General features: G+C 35.4%; 1 protein-coding gene across 12 annotated transcripts in view; it reads left to right on the top strand.

The window, feature by feature from the left end:
* The first annotated feature begins 14108 nt into the window (after positions 1–14108).
* Positions 14109–18268, top strand: part of LOC126724037 (receptor-like protein 13) — a 66139-nt gene continuing 61979 nt past the window's right edge. For 4 of the 12 annotated variants that reach the window (XM_050428129.1, XM_050428134.1, XM_050428131.1 and 1 more), the window contains exons 1-5: positions 14109–14538; positions 14734–14889; positions 16355–16510; positions 17167–17238; positions 17331–17477. In XM_050428129.1, the coding sequence (XP_050284086.1) occupies positions 14172–14538; positions 14734–14889; positions 16355–16510; positions 17167–17238; positions 17331–17477 (898 nt within the window). In that variant the 5' untranslated portion in view covers positions 14109–14171. The remainder of the gene's footprint in view (positions 14539–14733; positions 14890–16354; positions 16511–17166; positions 17239–17330; positions 17478–18268) is intronic. The other 8 variants (XM_050428132.1, XM_050428136.1, XM_050428135.1 and 5 more) reach the window with 8 other exon arrangements.

Here is an 18268-nt window from a genome sequence, read left to right as displayed (position 1 = left end):
CTTTTTTAAAAAAAAAAAAAAAAAAAAAACTCACTGGATGTTACAGCAATAGTTTCAAAGGAAAAACCTAGGGGAACTTGACCTTATAAATACGATTGAGGTGAACAATTTCACTATAGGATAGATATGTAGAGTCAAAATAACCTCATTCTTTATAAATCTAACTATAGTTACCAAACTAAGCTTTGAATTTCACAGATGTCTCTAATAGTGATTTGCTGCAACATGAACCTCTAGCCCACATACTTCAATGCCCCTTAGAAGATTTGAATCCAACGCACTTGATATTTGGAGATCAATAACTTGAATCCACCGATTTGAAGAGCATGTGAGTGATCATCGATAGAGACTTATTATGTCACACATTATTCTCGATAGAGAGCAGGATGCAAGTGGCATGCCAAAATAAAATCATTTATCACACAAAATTTTTTATTAGTGAACATAATGAAATTTGGCATGTCTAGCTCACCAAACTTTCTTCTTCAAAACTACCTTCTGACTGGGCTGGGTGCCAGAACGAACCTAAATATCAGAAATTAGTTAGATCATGATACTATAGACAACTACAACAAGAAAGAACCTCTACAAGAAGCCAGTTATCTTAGGCTAAAAGCCAACCCCATAGAAATGACATGGAGGAATAGAGAGATGCTATTTGGCTTTGGTTTTTTCCTATCCCAACAAAGGGACAAAGACATGAAAGAACCTCAACAAACAAATTCGATCTCATTATTAATTGATCAGTCCAACAATCAAGTCACGGGGGTCAAGTCCAATAACCAAGTCACATGAGTTGCATGAGTAAATTCCAAATGCACTGATAGAATCTCAACAAAGAAAACAGTCATAAATGAAATTTTCCCATTGCACAAGTACTAATCATATATAAACAATAAACAAACCTTGAGGACTACATCTCCTGTGATAGATGGGACTTGGATTGTTCCCCCCAAAATTGCTTGCAATCCAATAAACACACACACACAAATAAAATAAAATAAAATAAACAACTAGATCAAAAATAAAAGTTTTTTTTTTTTTTTATAAGTAATAAAGATTTTACTAATGGAAAAAAAAAAAAAAAAAAGTACTTTACGTTCGCAATGATAAACACAAAACACCTAAAAACAAATGCAAGAAAATCAAATAGAAAGACAAACTAAAGACTGAACATCAAAAATAAAAGTAACTTGAGACAAATGATACATACACTATAGCTATCAGAAATATTGAACGCAAACTTGTAAAAAGGGGATAGGGTACCAAATTTGGTCATTGGGATTGGCTTATAAGTAATAAAAATTTTCAAGAAACTTACTAATCTTAGGAGGTTTTTTTATTCCATACAGAAACAGATAGTTTCTACAGATGTAATTCAATTATTTTTATCATTCCTCTAAGGCTTTTAGCGATCTAATAATTATAGAAACAAATCAAAAAGTACCTAAAATTTTCTGCTGTCAGGAAATTCCTAAAATGTATTTTTAAGAACATATATCTTTAGCTTTATATTCCATCTTTTTGAAACCATAATCAACCTACAGACCCTAAAACCTTCTTCCTTTATTGATAACAGGTGACTGAGGTGGTGTTAAGAAACAGCATAATAGGTGATTTTCTGGAATTCATTTACAAAACTCAAAAACTAGTTGGAAAATCTTCTGTAAAGATAATTTTCCAGATTTTCAAGTGTTTGTTCTTATCGTTTTTCTCACCATACTCTTAGTCCATTTCCAATCTTCGTCCTGGTATACATAGTGAGAAGAAGTATATTGTGGGTACTCTTCTTTCATCCGTTAAATATATACTATTTGAGATGTTTCTGTCCACAAGATAGAAAATAGGCTAACCTCCAAAAATGTTGATTCAATCAACCACAAATACATGTTAAGAATATATATGCATCCCCAGATCAGTTTCTCATGTGTCTAACATTTAAGTTTAACCTCTATTCACTTTGTAATTGCAAATTACTAAATTGCCCATTAGTCCAATATCAAATAAGTGTAAGTTATACTTATACATTAATGTTGAAAAATGACAAGCTTCGTAGACAATGGCTGCAGAACTTCTTTGACAACTATTTAAACCAATTTTGATTATGTAGGTGTATTTTGTTAGAATTTGGACGTGTCAATTTGAACAATTTGGCATTTTGGTATTTATCAAACTATTTGTACTAGATTATTTTGTAGGTCAAACTATTTGCCCTATGTGACATTTTGAACTATTTAAAGTGGAGCTTATGGTTATTTTGAATTATGAGAATTACTGTCCATATATATGAGCAAGATGATTGATAGAGATTGTAGGGACACGATTCTCAAACGGCCCAACAATGACGTTGGGCTCGCACGTGGAGGATCCCTCACAATAAGATTTGTAGAGAGTGGGCTTGAAAGGCTAGCGTTTGGTCACAGTGCATTGGTCCAAACCAGACTTTAGGGAACTCAGATAAGAAAAGGCTTCAGCCTGGATATCCAAGCCCCACAGCTTTTTAACTTGAGGGATTGGACTCCTCGGATCATGTCCGAGGAGAACTAATGTCTTTCTCCGGTTACCCGGCGGTGGGTTTTTCATTGTGGTTTACATATATTATCCGAGCATTCTCATCCCTGGAGTATTTCCCAGGAAGTGAGATGGGGGGATCCCCACTTCGTTACCTTATGTTTCCTTTTATATTATCCTGCATTTGCTGTCCTTCGTCCACGTGTAGGGTTAACTTTTCCAGGACTGACATTTGTCCCGTCAGTCTAATCCCAGAATTGGTGGGGATGGTAGATAAAGCCTAAGAATCCGGTTCTGTTAGGTGTATAGTCTTATCTGTGAAGGGTAATAAGGGTAACTTTCCCAAGATATTTTAGATTTTCTTACGGATTTGTTCTTATAGCTCTCTTTTACCCCTTTTGTCAAGGGAGCTTTAGGCTTGCCGAGGACTAAACCGTCCTCGGTTGCATATCTGGGCCATCCTCGGCCTTATACTTTTAAGCTTGGGCCATAACTTTTTTCAGCTTGGGCCTGCGGACTCCCCATTAGCAAATGGGCCTGGCCCATAAACTATTGGGCCCCACAATAGCCCCTCAAAACCCTGCTGTCCAACATCTTGGTTGGAAAGGTGGGTTTTGGTGATACCGAGCCTTATTATGGTTCATTTATTTCAGCCCTTGAGTGACGTTGGCGACCCTTCAACAACCTAGAGAATGTACCGGTCTACAAGCCGTTCCCCTGAATTTGCGCACGTTGCCCTTATGCCGTTTGGGTATCCGAGGCGCGTCTTTAATATCTTCCCTTTACGAAACCTCCCAGATCTAACGGCTATTGATGGCGTGGGAGAACGAAACGGCGTATTCTTAATTGTAGATTTCCCTGGGGATCCGAACGTGTTATGTACCCTTGTCTTCTTCCCCTATATAAGGAGAGAAGACAAAAACTGATTTTATCATACTTGAATCCTTCATATTCCTCCCAGAGTCCACTCTTTCCCTCTGGTTGTACCTTATCCGATAAAAGGTTCACCACAGTAGTCAACCATGAATAAACCCTTTCATTCCCAAAAACACCATGTCCTAATAAAGCTCGAGATGGCTCGGTCAGGGCAAGGATGGCGGAGACTCAAGATTTGTCTCCCCTTCCTTTTAGCCAAAATCCGAAGCAGGGACTCGTCACATCTCACTTTCGGCGTGACCGAGTCAAAGACATCCATTATCACCACCATCCGCTCCATCGTGAGCATATCTAACATGGCGCCAGCGTGTTAGGAGTCAGGACTGGGGCAGGGACTAAGTGCCCCTGCTTCTTCCACTCTTCGTTCACTGGCGCCCCCCTTTGCCTCTCTTTCTTCTTCTATCCACCACCAGATCCATCCTGGTGCTTTTCCTTCTCCCTCTTTTGCTCCTTTCTCTTTCTTTTCTTCTCATCTCTCTTCTTCTCCTCCTTCCTACTCATGTCCTCCATCTTCTTCATTCATCTCCTCCATCCTCTTCTTCCTTTGCGCTCCTTGATGACAAGAGCTTGCTGAAGTGCTTCCATGTGTTCCAATTCTTCTTCCTTCTCCTTCATCTTTTTCTAAAGAAGGTTCTTCTCCTGATATGAGCAGTACTGAGGCAGAGATTGGATAGACTTTGAAGGCGAGTTTAAAAGACATCTGACTGTTTATTTATCTGTATTGCGGATGCTATTGTTGCTTTGGCAATTCATTTTTGTATAGGCTTGTTTAAGCCCTTCTTTGTACGTTGTAGTAATTTTTCATATTAATAAAAGTTATTGTTATTCTACTTCGCATGTTCTGTTTATATGTTTTAATAAATTTGCGAGCACTGCTCGGCACAATAGTATAGCATTTGAATCAATGACAACTAAGGCCAAAATACTTGCTAATAAAAAGATGCCACCATAACTTTAATAAAATTATTCGACATGGCAATGCTGACCAGTGAGGAACGAGACTCACCTTAAAATTAGCCGAGATAAGGACTAAGTGTTTGATACGGTGTAAGAAGTAACCATCCGAGGACATGTCGCCCGCAAAATGATCAGTTTCCTTAGGCTAATGAACATTGGGTCGTTTCGCCATCTTCTTAACACATTGGCCTTAACCTTTTACAGTATTTTGAGCTGAGAACCTTCCCCATCCGAGTAGTTGGTTTCCCCAAAAGGCTTGAGTCCGAGGACTTCGCAACGCCTGGGTTCTGTCTAAAACTTGTGTGTTTTTTTTTTTTTTTTTTTTTTTTTTTTTTTTTTTTGCGTACTCGGTTTCCCCATAGGCTTGAGTCCGAGGACCATGCAAGTCCTAGGTTCTATCCAAAACTTATGTTTTTCTTAGTACTTGGTTTCCCCATAGGCTTGAGTCCGAGGACCATGCAAGTCCTAGTTTCTGTCCAAAACTTATGTTTTTCTCAGCACTTGGTTTCCCCATAGGCTTGAGTCCGAGGACCATGCAAGTCCTAGATTCTGTCCAAAACTTATGTTTTTTTTTTTTTTTTTTTTTTTTTTTTTTTGCGTACTTGGTTTCCCCATAGGCTTGAGTCCGAGGACTATGCAAGTCCTAGGTTCTGTCCAAAACTTTTTTGAGTTCAGATTCTCCCCTTCCTCAGGTATTTCACGAGGCGCCGAGTAGGGGTTGTTCTCGGCAATGGCTATTTCTTGGCGTGGGCCATAGTTCCTGGGTCCTCATGCAGAACGGGTCTGGGCCGTGAATTCACTAGGCCCACGAATTAAGAGGTATCTCTACAGTCTTTGACCACGCGGTACTCTCTGACGTCCCAATGATCGAGGTGCGCCTTTACGAGGCTTCTTTAATCTTGTGGTTGCAATTGACGTTGGAAGTTGAGCCAGAACTATTTTGTCTGTAGCGTCCCTTGGGATGCTGCATGAATTAACTGCCACCACCTTATTCCCTTAAATAAATGGGAGAGATAGTTGCTCTCCCTACACACAACTCCTTCAGCTTTCTCCCAAATCACAGCTCCTATACTCAGTGCTGTCCTCCCTTAGCATAACATGTTTGAGGCGAGGGTTGGGGAGAAGGAACTCTCTCCGCCACGGAATCGTCGTGTCCTCCTGAGACTCAAAATAGCGAGGTACGGGCACAGGAAGCATAAGTTCAAGAGAATACTCCATTTCGACCGAGGGGAGAGGGTGTCTCTCCCTCTTTTAGTCAAAATCCGAAGCAGGTTCTGTTCATGCCAGAATTTTGGTGTGTCAGAAGAAAGATTCTCCGCCGTCAGCGCTTCTGCCTTGTGGCGGGCAAATATTTAGAGAAAGCCCCTCAACTTCCAGCTCCCTGCACCTTTCTTTCAGCGGTGTCAGGCTCAAGTTGGGTTTCTTTTACTGCCTGAGTCATGGGTATGTAAAAGCATTGAGGAAGTACAAGGTCTTGGAGCAGTAGCCAACCTCTCCTCTGACCCACCTCATCGGCTTTCTCTTATTCTCTTGTATCTTTCTTTTTGGTTATGTGGTTAGCTTTAGTAGCCAACCTCTCGTCTGTACTGCTCCTCGGCTTTGTTTTATTTTCTGCATCTTCCTACTCAATTATGTAGTGAGCTCTGACATAAGCTGATTCCAGCTTTTCATTGTACGCTGTACTACTTCTTTGTTTTAGTAAAAATAGAAATTTATTTACATGTTTTGAGTACTGATCCTTTGGGCAACATTACTTTGTGAATGGGTGTGCTCCATGTGTGTGTTGCTTCAAGAATATTTAGAGTAAGATACCTTGAAACATAATCTAACTAATTCTAATTTACCAGTACTACCAGGCATTATATCGATAATTCATAGTAAATCAAATTTAGGAAACTAACCGGGGTAACAGTTGAATATTCTGTGATAAACGCGCGAATACCGTCCAAGACTGATAATCCCTAAATAATCCATCCGAGCGGTCGACTGGGAAGTAGGGAACTCCGACTGTGCTTTTGTGTACTTGGTTTCCCCCATAGGCTTGAGTCCGAGGACCATGCAAGGCCTTGGTTTTGTCCAAAACTTATGGTTTTTCTTTTGTGTACTTGGTTTCCCCATAGGCTTGAGTCCGAGGACCATGCAAGGCCTTGGTTCTGTCCAAAACTTATGGTTTTTCTTTTGTGTACTTGGTTTCCCCATAGGCTTGAGTCCAAGGACCATGCAAGGCCTTGGTTCTATCCAAAACTTATGTTTTTTCTTCTGTGTACTTGGTTTCCCCATAGGCTTGAGTCCGAGGACCATGCAAGGCCTTGGTTCTGTCCAAAACTTATGTTTTTTCTTCTGTGTACTTGGTTTCCCCATAGGCTTGAGTCCGAGGACCATGCAAGGCCTTGGTTCTGTCCAAAACTTATGGTTTTTTCGCAGGTCAGCCCCTTGACCCTGACAGGGAGAGCTGATTTGGGGTCGGAAGCCCCTAAAGATGCCCGTGCCGTTGGCGCTACAGGATGTAAGCCCTGGTGCAAGTTTATATCAGAGCAACAACTTCAGGTCATCGGAGATGGGGTAAAATTCTCGAATCTCCGCTTGCTAGAGGGTTGACTCATGCGCCACCTGCGCCAACGCGCAAGCCTTCCCACAGACGGCGCCAATTGTAGGGACACGATTCTCAAACGGCCCAACAATGACGTTGGGCTCGCACGTGGAGGATCCCTCACAATAAGATTTGTAGAGAGTGGGCTTGAAAGGCTAGCGTTTGGTACAGGGCATTGGTCCAAACCGGACTTTAGGGAACTCAGATAAGAAAAGTTTTCAGCCTGGATATCCAAGCCCCACAGCTTTTTAACTTGAGGGATTGGACTCCTCGGATCATGTCCGAGGAGAACTAATGTCTTTCTCCTGTTACCCGGCGGTGGGTTTTTCGTGGTGGTTTACATATATTATCCGGGCATTCTCATCCCTGGAGTATTTCCCAGGAAGTGAGATGGGGGGATCCCCACTTCGTTACCTTATGTTTCCTTTTATATTATCCTGCGTTTGCTGTCCTTCGTCCCGTGTAGGGTTAACTTTTCCAGGACTGACATTTGTCCCGTCAGTCTAATCCCAGAATTGGTGGGGATGGTAGATAAAGCCTAAGAATCCGGTTCTGTTAGGTGTATAGTCTTATCTGGGAAGGATAATAAGGGTAACTTTCCCAAGATATTTTAGATCTTCTTACGGATTTGTTCTTATAGCTCTCTTTTACCCCTTTTGTCAAGGGAGCTTTAGGCTTGCCGAGGACTAAACCGTCCTCGGCTGCATATCTGGGCCATCCTCGGCCTTATACTTTTAAGCTTGGGCCATAACTTTTTTCAGCTTGGGCCTGCGGGCTCCCCATGAGCAAGTGGGCCTGGCCCATAAACTATTGGGCCCCACAGAGATCATGAAAATTGAATAACTATTTTTTATTGTATATATTGTCAAAAGTTTAGTATGAAAACTAAATTCATTCTTGGTTTTTTTTTTTTTTTATATTGATTACATTAGTTGGTTTAAATAATACACATGTTTTAAATTATACAAGAAATGCTATAAAAATTTTATGCATACCAAACACAAGAAAACGTTCGCAAGCTCATTTTCAAGGTCTTTATCAAACACCGTAAAATGAGATAGTTTTTCAAAAAATGTTCTTTGGAAAATGAGATAGTTTTCCATCAAGATCTACTCCACCACTTCTACTCACCTTTATGGTCTCATCATTATCTACTCCTGCAAATGGCAAAGGAGAGTCAACCACAAATACATGTTAAGAATATATATACATCCCTAGATCAGTTTCCCATGTGTCTAACATTTAAGCTTAACCTCTATTCACTTCGTAATTGCAAATTACAAAATTGCCCATTAGTCCAATATCAAATAAGTGTAAGTTATACATTAATGTTGAAAAATGACAAGCTTCGTAGACAATGGTTGCATAACTTCTTTGACAACTATTTAAACCAATTTTGATTATGTAGGTGCATTTTGTTAGAATTTGGATGTGTCAATTTGAACAATTTGGCATTTTGGTATTTATCAAACTATTTGTACTAGATTCTTTTGTAGGTCAAACTATTTGGCCTATGTGGCATTTTGAACTATTTAAAGTGGAGCTTATGGTTATTTTGAATTATGAGAATTACTATCCATATATATGAGCAAGATGGTTGATAGAGATCATGAAAATTGAATAACTATTTTTTATTGTATATATTGTCAAAAGTTTAGTATGAAAACTAAATTCATTCTTGGTTTTTTATTTATATTGATTACATTAGTTGGTTTAAATAATACACATGTTTTAAATTATAAAAGAAATGTTATAAAAATTTTATGCATACCAAACACAGGAAAACGTTCGCAAACTCATTTTCAAAGTCTTTATCAAACACCGTAAAATGAGATAGTTTTAAAAAAAATGTTCTTTGGAAAATGAGATAGTTTTCCATCAAGATCTGCTCCACCACTTCTACTCACCTTTATGGTCTCATCATTATCTACTCCTGCAAATGGCAAAGGAGAGTCAAGCATCTATAAAAACTAGCATATACAAAACCTATAAAACCGGTTATATTTTTCTTTTCTTCTTAAAGCTTAAAAAACGAATATGGGAGTTACCGTTAGAATTTGAATTAAGAAGCAAAACGCACCGTTTCTCACTAGAGTTCATTTATCAGAACGCACCGTATTGCTTATGTCATATGTGTTAGAAATTGAGTCTTAAAACGGTGCCATTCTCTGTGAACTCAGAAACTGTTAGACTTGGCGCGAAAATCTGTTGAGCTTAGATCCTTGAATCACGAATTAGATCCGTATAATGTGGATTGGTTGTTATATAGTTAAGCTTGGGCTTTGTACTATAAATACGTTTGTATACCACTGAAATTAATTAAGCAAGAATTACTCAGTTTTACAATCTTTGCTCTCTCTCTCTCACTCTTCTTCTTCTCAGTTTCTCTGTTACTGTTGTTTACAATTGGATTCTTGCTTCAATAGTTGTTTGCACTGGACATAGATTTCTTCAGTATTTTCCAAAGAGACATTATGAAACATCCACAGAAAAGGGAGAAACAATTAAATTGATGATTTTTTTTTTTTTTAAGTGCAATTCAATTGATTACTTTCAGATTTACGTTAATGATTGCGAGTAAATTCAGATAAATGCAACATACCAGCACAATTTCCCGTTCTCCATGACACTGAGGACAAGTAATCTGCACCATAAATGGGCCCTGTTGCATGGAAATCTGGATCGGCAGAAAAACTTCAAGTTAAAAATGGAAAAATAATTTTTATCCTCCATAAAAAAAATGTATAGAATAAAATCTTATGGAAAACTAGGAAAATTAGAATCAGAAGAAGAATAACAGTCTCCTGCTGGAGTCCATCAGTCTTCTAAGAAGTGCTTGCTTATGCAAACTCTAAACTGGTAATAGAATTCGATGTGTCCATCTTCTAGTTTTCCTAGCTTTCTTTTTTTCTTTTTCTTTCTTCTTTTTTTTTTTTTTTTTTTTTTTTTTTTTTTTTTTTTTTTAATTTTGAGACAATTTTAGGTTATCATATGAAAGAATTTCAATGCTTAATACGTAAAATGAGGTGACCATAATTCCTTTTCTTTTGTAAAAAATTGAGAACATCACACTTTCAAATTCTTTGTTTTGTGTAAATTTAGAAATCATGGTTTTGATGAAGAAAATCCTCCATTCTATGGGAATTTTTAGCTAATCACGAACTACAATTGATGTGGACCGTGGTACTCCAAAGCAATAAAAACAACATTTCGGTCTATTTTGGTCCAGTTTGGTTTAATTCGGTCCATTTGTTCCACTCTTGTCCAATTCAGTCCTTTTCACCCATTTCCATCTATACAGTCCACGACGGTCTAACTCTTTCCTTCCGGTCAACTTTCAGTCTATTTGGTCCACTTCTGTCCATTTAGTCCATTTCGATCTAAATCAGTCAACTTCAGTCGCTTTAGTCCGTTTCCGTCCACTTCGGTCCATTCAGTGCACTTCTGTCTATTTTGTCCATAACAATCTAACTCAGTCCACTTCAGTCCCTATAGTCCATTTCAGTCTACTTTGGTCCATTCGGTTTATTTAAGAATGTTTTTCATTCACATTTGAGGATAATCCATCCATGCGGTTTAGACCGAAGCTATTTGCATTTGGTAGGCAATACTTTTTTCATTTATATCATCCAAGTTACCGGGGCTTTTTTGTTTTTGTTAATTTTAACCTAGAAACAACGAAGAATAATAAACAATAAAGCAAAATGATAAATTTCTTGCTCATCATTTCTAAAATCAAAAAGATGTGATACTATAAAATGATAGACTGACTTTACAATTAACATGCATACATCAATTCCAGTAGTAAAGAATAATAAACAATATTTACAATAACAACTTGGATATCTAGAGGCAAGATTTTAAATGTTCTCTGCCTCAATGATAGGCTTATCATATTCTGCTTGCTCTTCTTTGGCATGCTCTTTCAATTCACGTTGCTTTGGAGTCAGATTCATTCACAAATGATCAGTCAGATAGTCAATTGGGTTCCTACCAATGTTGTCAATACCTTTCCGGAATGCAAACTGGAACAAGAAACCCCCTTTTCTCCTTTGAATAAAATTATGGGTCATTTTAGTCTATTTCGGTCAATTCCAGCCCAAATTGAAGTTTGAGCTTGTAGTAAGTTATCAAGTTGTATCTTTTTTTTTTTTCCTCCCACTTATAAGTAACCCACAAAATACAAATTCCAAAGCAATTGAAATTTTAATTACAAGAAAATTTTGGCACCAAATATGGATTGATAGCGGTAAGTAAAAGAGTGATGTTAGTGGTGAATTTAAATGAGAACTAGTAAAACTTTGCTAACTAAACTGTTATGAAAAATGTCATAAATTTTTTTGTGTATTGCTTTTTTTTTTTTTTTTTTTGGGAGAAGTACTACATCAAATTGTTTTGTTTCTTAACAAACTCATGAACACAAAACCCTAGAAAAGAACACTCCAAACATGATGGTTGGTAGAAACTGGAAAGACACGAAGTCTTCGACTATTGTAGTCTAGCTAGGTCTTCCCCAATAATGAAAGGATTATCCAAGAAAGAACTATATAAGTTCTTGTCGTCTTTGTTAAGTTTAGCTGTTTAGGTCTTCCTAAATAATGCAAATTATTATATTACTAGTGGTCGATGCAACTTTTTTGCCTGTTGAATGAAGACTATCTTTCCAAAAAAGAAACAACAGGGTAATTAATTAAGAGATAGAGAGGAAAAGAAGAATGATTAGAGTCGTTGAAATACTGACATAGCCACGTGTTTCTTGCCTGCATTTTGATGATTGCATATTCACGTGTTTCATCTTCTTGGATTTTTATTCCGAAGTTGAATTTTTTTAATTGATCTTTATGACTGAAAATTTTGAATTTTTCTTCGTGTAATTCTAGTGGACGAAGATTGTGTTTCACATTTTTGGTTTAATTGCTGTTGGTAATTTGATATGTGATTCGTGCAAAGATAGAGAGAGAATTCACCTTCCCCATGTAAAGCTCAACAATTACACTCTATATTGTACCTCTATTATGATGCATATATACTCCCTCAAATGTACATTCCCCTGGCGATGAACAAATTGAATGACATACCAAACTATCCAGTCTCTTGCTCGTTTGTTGTGTTTTAAGCTTTACTTTTACCTAAGGATTTAATTGTTATTTTCAATACATTAGATTTCGATCTTTATATCATAAGTTGTCTATAATTTGCTTACTTTTTTATTTTTTTAAATTCTCAATTTCAATGAATTATCCAAAATTATGATATTATTGTTTGTCCAAGTGTCACATAATTAGTTAAGATCAAATACCATACTTTTGTTCAAGTCAATAGCTTTTTTTTCCTCTTACGTTATTTTTAGAAATCAATTTTAATGAATTTTTCCTTTCTTTTTTCGGTAGAAACTGGAAAGACACGAAGTCTTCGACTATAGTAGTCTAGCTAGGTCTTCTCCAATAATGCAAGTATTATCAAAGAGAGCACAATATAAGGTGCAACGAAAGCACCATTGACCCCAAGTCCTTGGCGTCTTCGTTAAGTTTAGCTGTTTAAGTCTTCCTAAATAATGCAAAATTCGTATATTACTAATGGTGGATGTAACTTTTTTGGCTGTTGAATGAAGACTATCTTACAAAAAAACAAACAAGAGGGTAATCAATTAAGAGATAGAGAGGAAAAAGGAGAATGCCTAGAGTCCTTGAAATGCTGGAATATCATCTCATCAAGGACTTACGTATTTGATATTTTCCTTGAAATAATAGGAGATGAAAAATTGTTCGAAACTGTCATTGGAATAGCTTTAAGAGAAACGCGCTTTGCATTATTATTAGGACCATTTATGCCTAAATCTCTAGCCTCTTCTTGATTTTAGGTATTATCAAATAATGCTATGCTCATAATACCAATGGCATAGGTTAGTCATCAATAAACATTATCTATGAAGAAAGTATTGGATACACCAATAAAGTCTTTGGCTTCACTTTCTCAAAAAAAAAAGTCTTTGGCTTCTTGTTGAGAGTCTTCTAATTGCAAAGTCATTGGCGTGAGAAAAACAAATGACAGAAGTAAGTCAATGGTGATCACCACGAAGAACTAACGCGTGGACAGACCAGAATTTTAAACTATAGTGGGAGTTTAAGTAAAAATAAAAAATAATAAAAATAAACTTCAAATAAACATATTAACAAACTATTAATCAAGGCAAACACCAAAATTATTTTTTCTTAATAGTTAATACATTAATAATTTAAAATGAAATCATCTATCAACAAAGACAAAAGACACAAAACATCATTGTTTCTTAATACGTTATAATTAAGGTAGACAATTTCGTACCGGGAGCTATTTCAATTTAACTAAAAGAATGGTATATTTTGATATTGGTCAATATTAACGTACTGTTTTACCACTATATATATATATATATATAATTTAATTAATTACCAAACGGAATGTAAATTTTTTTCTAATCATATCTCAACCACCTACAAACAATTTTTTTTAACTCTCTCTCTCTCTCTCTCTCTCTCTCTCTCTCTCCAAACTGTTGACACAAAAGTCTTTGGCACCTTCTTGAGTTTAGGTATTCTCAAATAATGCAAAGCTCATAACATGACCTAGTCATTACTACAAAACATTTTCCATGAAAGCACAATTGAAACCAAAGTTTCTTGCCTCTTCTTAAGTGAATCTTCACAAATAATGCAAAACTCATAATATTATGAACTATTGTTCACTATGAAACCCTTTTCAACAAGGCACTAAACTCTGAATAGAAGTTGAGAAAGTACAATTGATTCCAAGTCTTTGTTCTTTTGTTGTGTCTAGGTCTTCTCAAATAATGCAAAACACATAATACAAGTAGTATGACTTAAATTCCAAGCTACCTCATTCCAAAATATGACTTAAGTTGAATTGGCAACTTTTTTCATTCCAACCAATAGCAACAGTCACATTTGTGGCACTAATTCAAACCATTAGCAAAAGTCACATTCACATTCACAGTAATAAATTTAGAATAATCCAATTTAGCAAATATGAAGAGGTTTCATCATTTAAAAAACAATTTGTTTTAGAGGTTCTTGCAGGAAGAAACTAAAGCCACATTTGCTAGTAATTTTAAGTGAGAGAGTTGGACAAAAACTTTGTCAGTCTTACTGTCATAGAAAATCAGAAGAAGAAAAAAGTAATGGAGTTGGGACGTTTTTGGTGGTGGGTAGTGTTAATTTTGGTTCAATTAGGTATGAATGGGTGCTTTGGTTGCTGGGAGCATGAGAGAGCAGCTCTCTTGCAACTCAAAGCTTCCATAAACTCCACAGCTGATATAGATTATTTGCGAACTTGGAACTCAACCAACAAAAATAGTGATTGCTGTGATTGGGAGAGAGTGAAGTGCGACAACACTACGGGGCGTGTAATCCAACTTGATCGTAATTATACGATCAATTGGAGTAGGGAAGATTGGTGTTTAAATGCCTCTTTGTTTCTTCCCTTTGAAGAGCTCCAGTACCTCTATTTGGTTGGTAATCAGATTAGTAGATGGGTCCCAAATGAAGGTATGTTCATGTCTTAAGCAAAGTCAATTGGTAGTGTTTGTCGAAATTATGTTTTACTTCTGCCTTATATTTTTCCTTTTGAATTTTCAAAAAATGAGAAATTAGTTGTGGCTTAGGATTCACTTTATACTATTAAATAGGTTGTGGGAATATATAGTTGTGGACATGGAAACTGAAGCTTCTACTAAATTGTAGGTTTTGAAAGATTCTCAGCGTTGCGCAAGCTGGAGATGCTTTACTTGGCTAATAACAATTTCAACAACAACATCCTGTCATCGCTCAGTGGAATTTCTTCGCTGAAGATACTAGATTTGAGTGATAATAAATTGAATGGATCATTCCACATCCCAGGTAAGTCTCACGGCTAAAATTCACATCAAGTTGCAAAGAGACTGGAAGAGTGCCTCACGCTTGAGGGTGTAAACTTTTGCTTCTTTTTTGTATTTTGAGAATTTCTGCTCTTAGTTATTGAGATTTATGCAACTAAAATCTCACTTTTTTTTCTTGGCTCTTTTAAATTAAATTACCGAAGAGAATCATTATGATTTCAGTTTTAGTTTAAGCAATTGGAATAAATTATGAGAAGTACAAATATTTCTAAATTAATAAAATCGTGAACAAATTTAAAGCCTTATCAATTTGTGGATTTGAAATAATTTGGGTGAAATGTGATTTCAAATTAATTACACAAGTGTTAATGCACTTATGCTAGAGAAAAACTCTCAAAAATCAAATTCATCTTGTGTCGTTATATTTTTATAATATCATATCACTTTCATCTCTTTGGTGAAAGCACATATCCTTTGTCTTTTTTTCTTTTCTCAATGAAAGTAAATAATTTTTTCCCACCTTTTTTTCTTTTTTTTTTTTTCTTTTTTTGAGAAAGAATTGACCCATGGTTGACCTGTTTTTTAAAACGACTTTTTAGTAAACAAATAAAATCATATTTGTTTATAATTTCATACTTTCATTGTTTGGTTTAGTTTTAGGAGCACATTGTGCATAAAAAGAAAGGGGGAAGTTAACAAATATAAAGAATAAAAATAAAAAGTCTGCCATGCCATTATTTAAAAACCACTTAAGCTATCCAAGTAACCAATCACTACGATACTACGGCACTAGAATTGCATTACCAACAAAACCTAAGCTGCTACAACTATAACTATCTAAAGATAAAGTTCAAAATTGAAAAGAAAAAAAAAAATTGGTTATTTAACTTTAGCATTGGGAAAAAATTGAAAACAAAACCATACTAATCTTGTCTTTTGCCTAAGAATGTGAAAGTTTTGTTGTGCACAAAAAGTTGTTTATATGGATTTGAAAGTAATTTAATTATATAATAGTCTTAGTTATAAAATGTTAAATCTTTATTATTGATTTACTTTCTTGGTATACTTAAGTTATAGTATTAAAATTTTGTATTGCAAATGAAGTGACTAACAAAACTACTCAACAACTTGAGGTGTAATTTTGCAAGTATAAAGACTTTCAGTGCTAGATTTGCTACTAACATTGAGTAGATTGAGTGCAATTCATATAAAACATTTACTTATTCTAATTTACTTAGTATGTTATGTTTTATTTTTAATTTAATTATCTCTCAAGGTAATTAATAATAGAACTTTATTTTATTTTACATGCAACGGGAATAGGTGCATCTAGGAAGGTTGATAAGTGATAACTTGAAATGGTCCATGACATCAATTTATAATACTGTGTGTGTTATTTTATGGTTATGATTCACTTTATACTATTAAATAGGTTGTGGGAATATATAGTTGTGGACATGGAAACTGAAGCTTCTACTAAATTGTAGGTTTTGAAAGATTCTCAGCGTTGCACAAGCTGGAGATGCTTTACTTGGCTAATAATCATTTCAACAACAACATCCTGTCATCGCTCAGTGGAATTTCTTCGCTGAAGATACTAGATTTGGGTGGAAATAAATTGAATGGATCATTCCACATCCCAGGTAAGTCTCACGGCTAAAATTCACATCAAGTTGCAAAGCGACTGAAAGAGTGCCTCACGCTTGAGGGTGTAAACTTTTGCTTCTTTTTTGTATTTTGAGAATTTCTGCTCTTAGTTATTGAGATTTATGCAACTAAAATCTCACTTTTTTTTCTTGGCTCTTTTAAATTAAATTACCGAAGAGAATCATTATGATTTCAGTTTTAGTTTAAGCAATTGGTATAAATTATGAGAAGTACAAATATTTCTAAATTAATAAAATCGTGAACAAATTTAAAGCCTTATCAATTTGTGGATTTGAAATAATTTGGGTGAAATGTGATTTCAAATTAATTACACAAAGCCTTATCAATTTGTGGATTTGAAATAATTTGGGTGAAATGTGATTTCAAATTAATTACACAAGTGTTAATGCACCTATGCTAGAGAAAAACTCTCAAAAATCAAATTCATCTTGTGTCGTTATAGTTTATGTCGAACAACAATTAAAAAAAAAATCAATTATTATTTTAGATCATCAATAATTTTAAATAATAAAAAATAATAATAATTTTAAATTATCAAATGCAAATGTAACCTTAAAATAATCCAGTCAAAATCAATTGATGAATATTATGATTTATATATATATATATATGTGGAATTCAAACTTCAAAGCATTTAGCAACTTGGAGGAGCTCTACTTGGATGACAATGAGATCGATGACTTCGTGACAACAACAACAAAAGGTAACGATTGTTTTTAAAAATATATGTTCATGAATTCAAATCAATTCCTTCTTTTATATGGTATGTCAAATTATCTATTTTACTTTGCCTAGGTTCAAACAACTTACCTAAGCTGCAAGTCCTAGAGTTGGGTTGGAACAAAGTTAATGCACGAATTTTCAAGTCATTGACCACCTTCACATCATTGAAGATCTTAAGAATGAGTGGAAACAATTTGGAAGGATCGTTTACAACTGAAGGTAAATTGTACCATGGACATTTTACGGTGGTGTTGTTTTGCATTTTTCTTTTTCGTCATTACTGACATAATCTCAGAAAAGCAGAAGCTATAATAAAACATTTTTTTATTATTAAATATTGTTCATTTTTTCTGAAACAAAATATATTGAAAATAAATGAAACTGAGCTTTTTCTTTTCTTTTCCATTTTTTTTTTTTTTTTTTTTTTTTTTTTTTTTTTTTGGGTTATAGGGAAGTCAAATACAGAGAGCTAACTCACACTTTTTTTTTCCCCCTTACCATCATGCTTTATTTTGGTCGAACTTGTTTTCCAATTCCTTTAATATTCTCAATAACTATTTGCATTCCCGCCAATAAAAAGCTTCTAATTCAATCATTATTTGCACATATTTTAAGACCATTCTCATTTGTTAATGCTAGTTTACAATTGTAATAGGGGAACACACCCTATAACATGGTCATGGTGCAACCTCCTCACAGGCGTAATAGACCCCACTTGGTACCTAGTGTTACTTCATATTCATAGGATTTGTTATTCTGTAGATGATTTTTAATGAAATAGTATTTGTGTAAGGATATATCTTTTCCCAACTTATTGGAAAATATTTCGGTTAGAAAGTACTCGAATCATCACAAAGAGGAAAGGCAATCTTTGTGACATCTTTAGATTCGATCGAAGAGGACCCTAGCGAGAAAGAGGAGAAATTTCGAGCGGCATATACTACATCGATCCCACTGTTGGATACGTTTCAAGGAAGTCTGTCGGTATTTGAAGCCAAGTCGCTATAGGT

This window comes from Quercus robur, chromosome 4, assembly GCF_932294415.1.
Source record: "Quercus robur chromosome 4, dhQueRobu3.1, whole genome shotgun sequence".
Taxonomy (NCBI): Eukaryota; Viridiplantae; Streptophyta; class Magnoliopsida; order Fagales; family Fagaceae; genus Quercus; species Quercus robur.
This window is presented reverse-complemented; position numbering and strand designations above follow the sequence as displayed.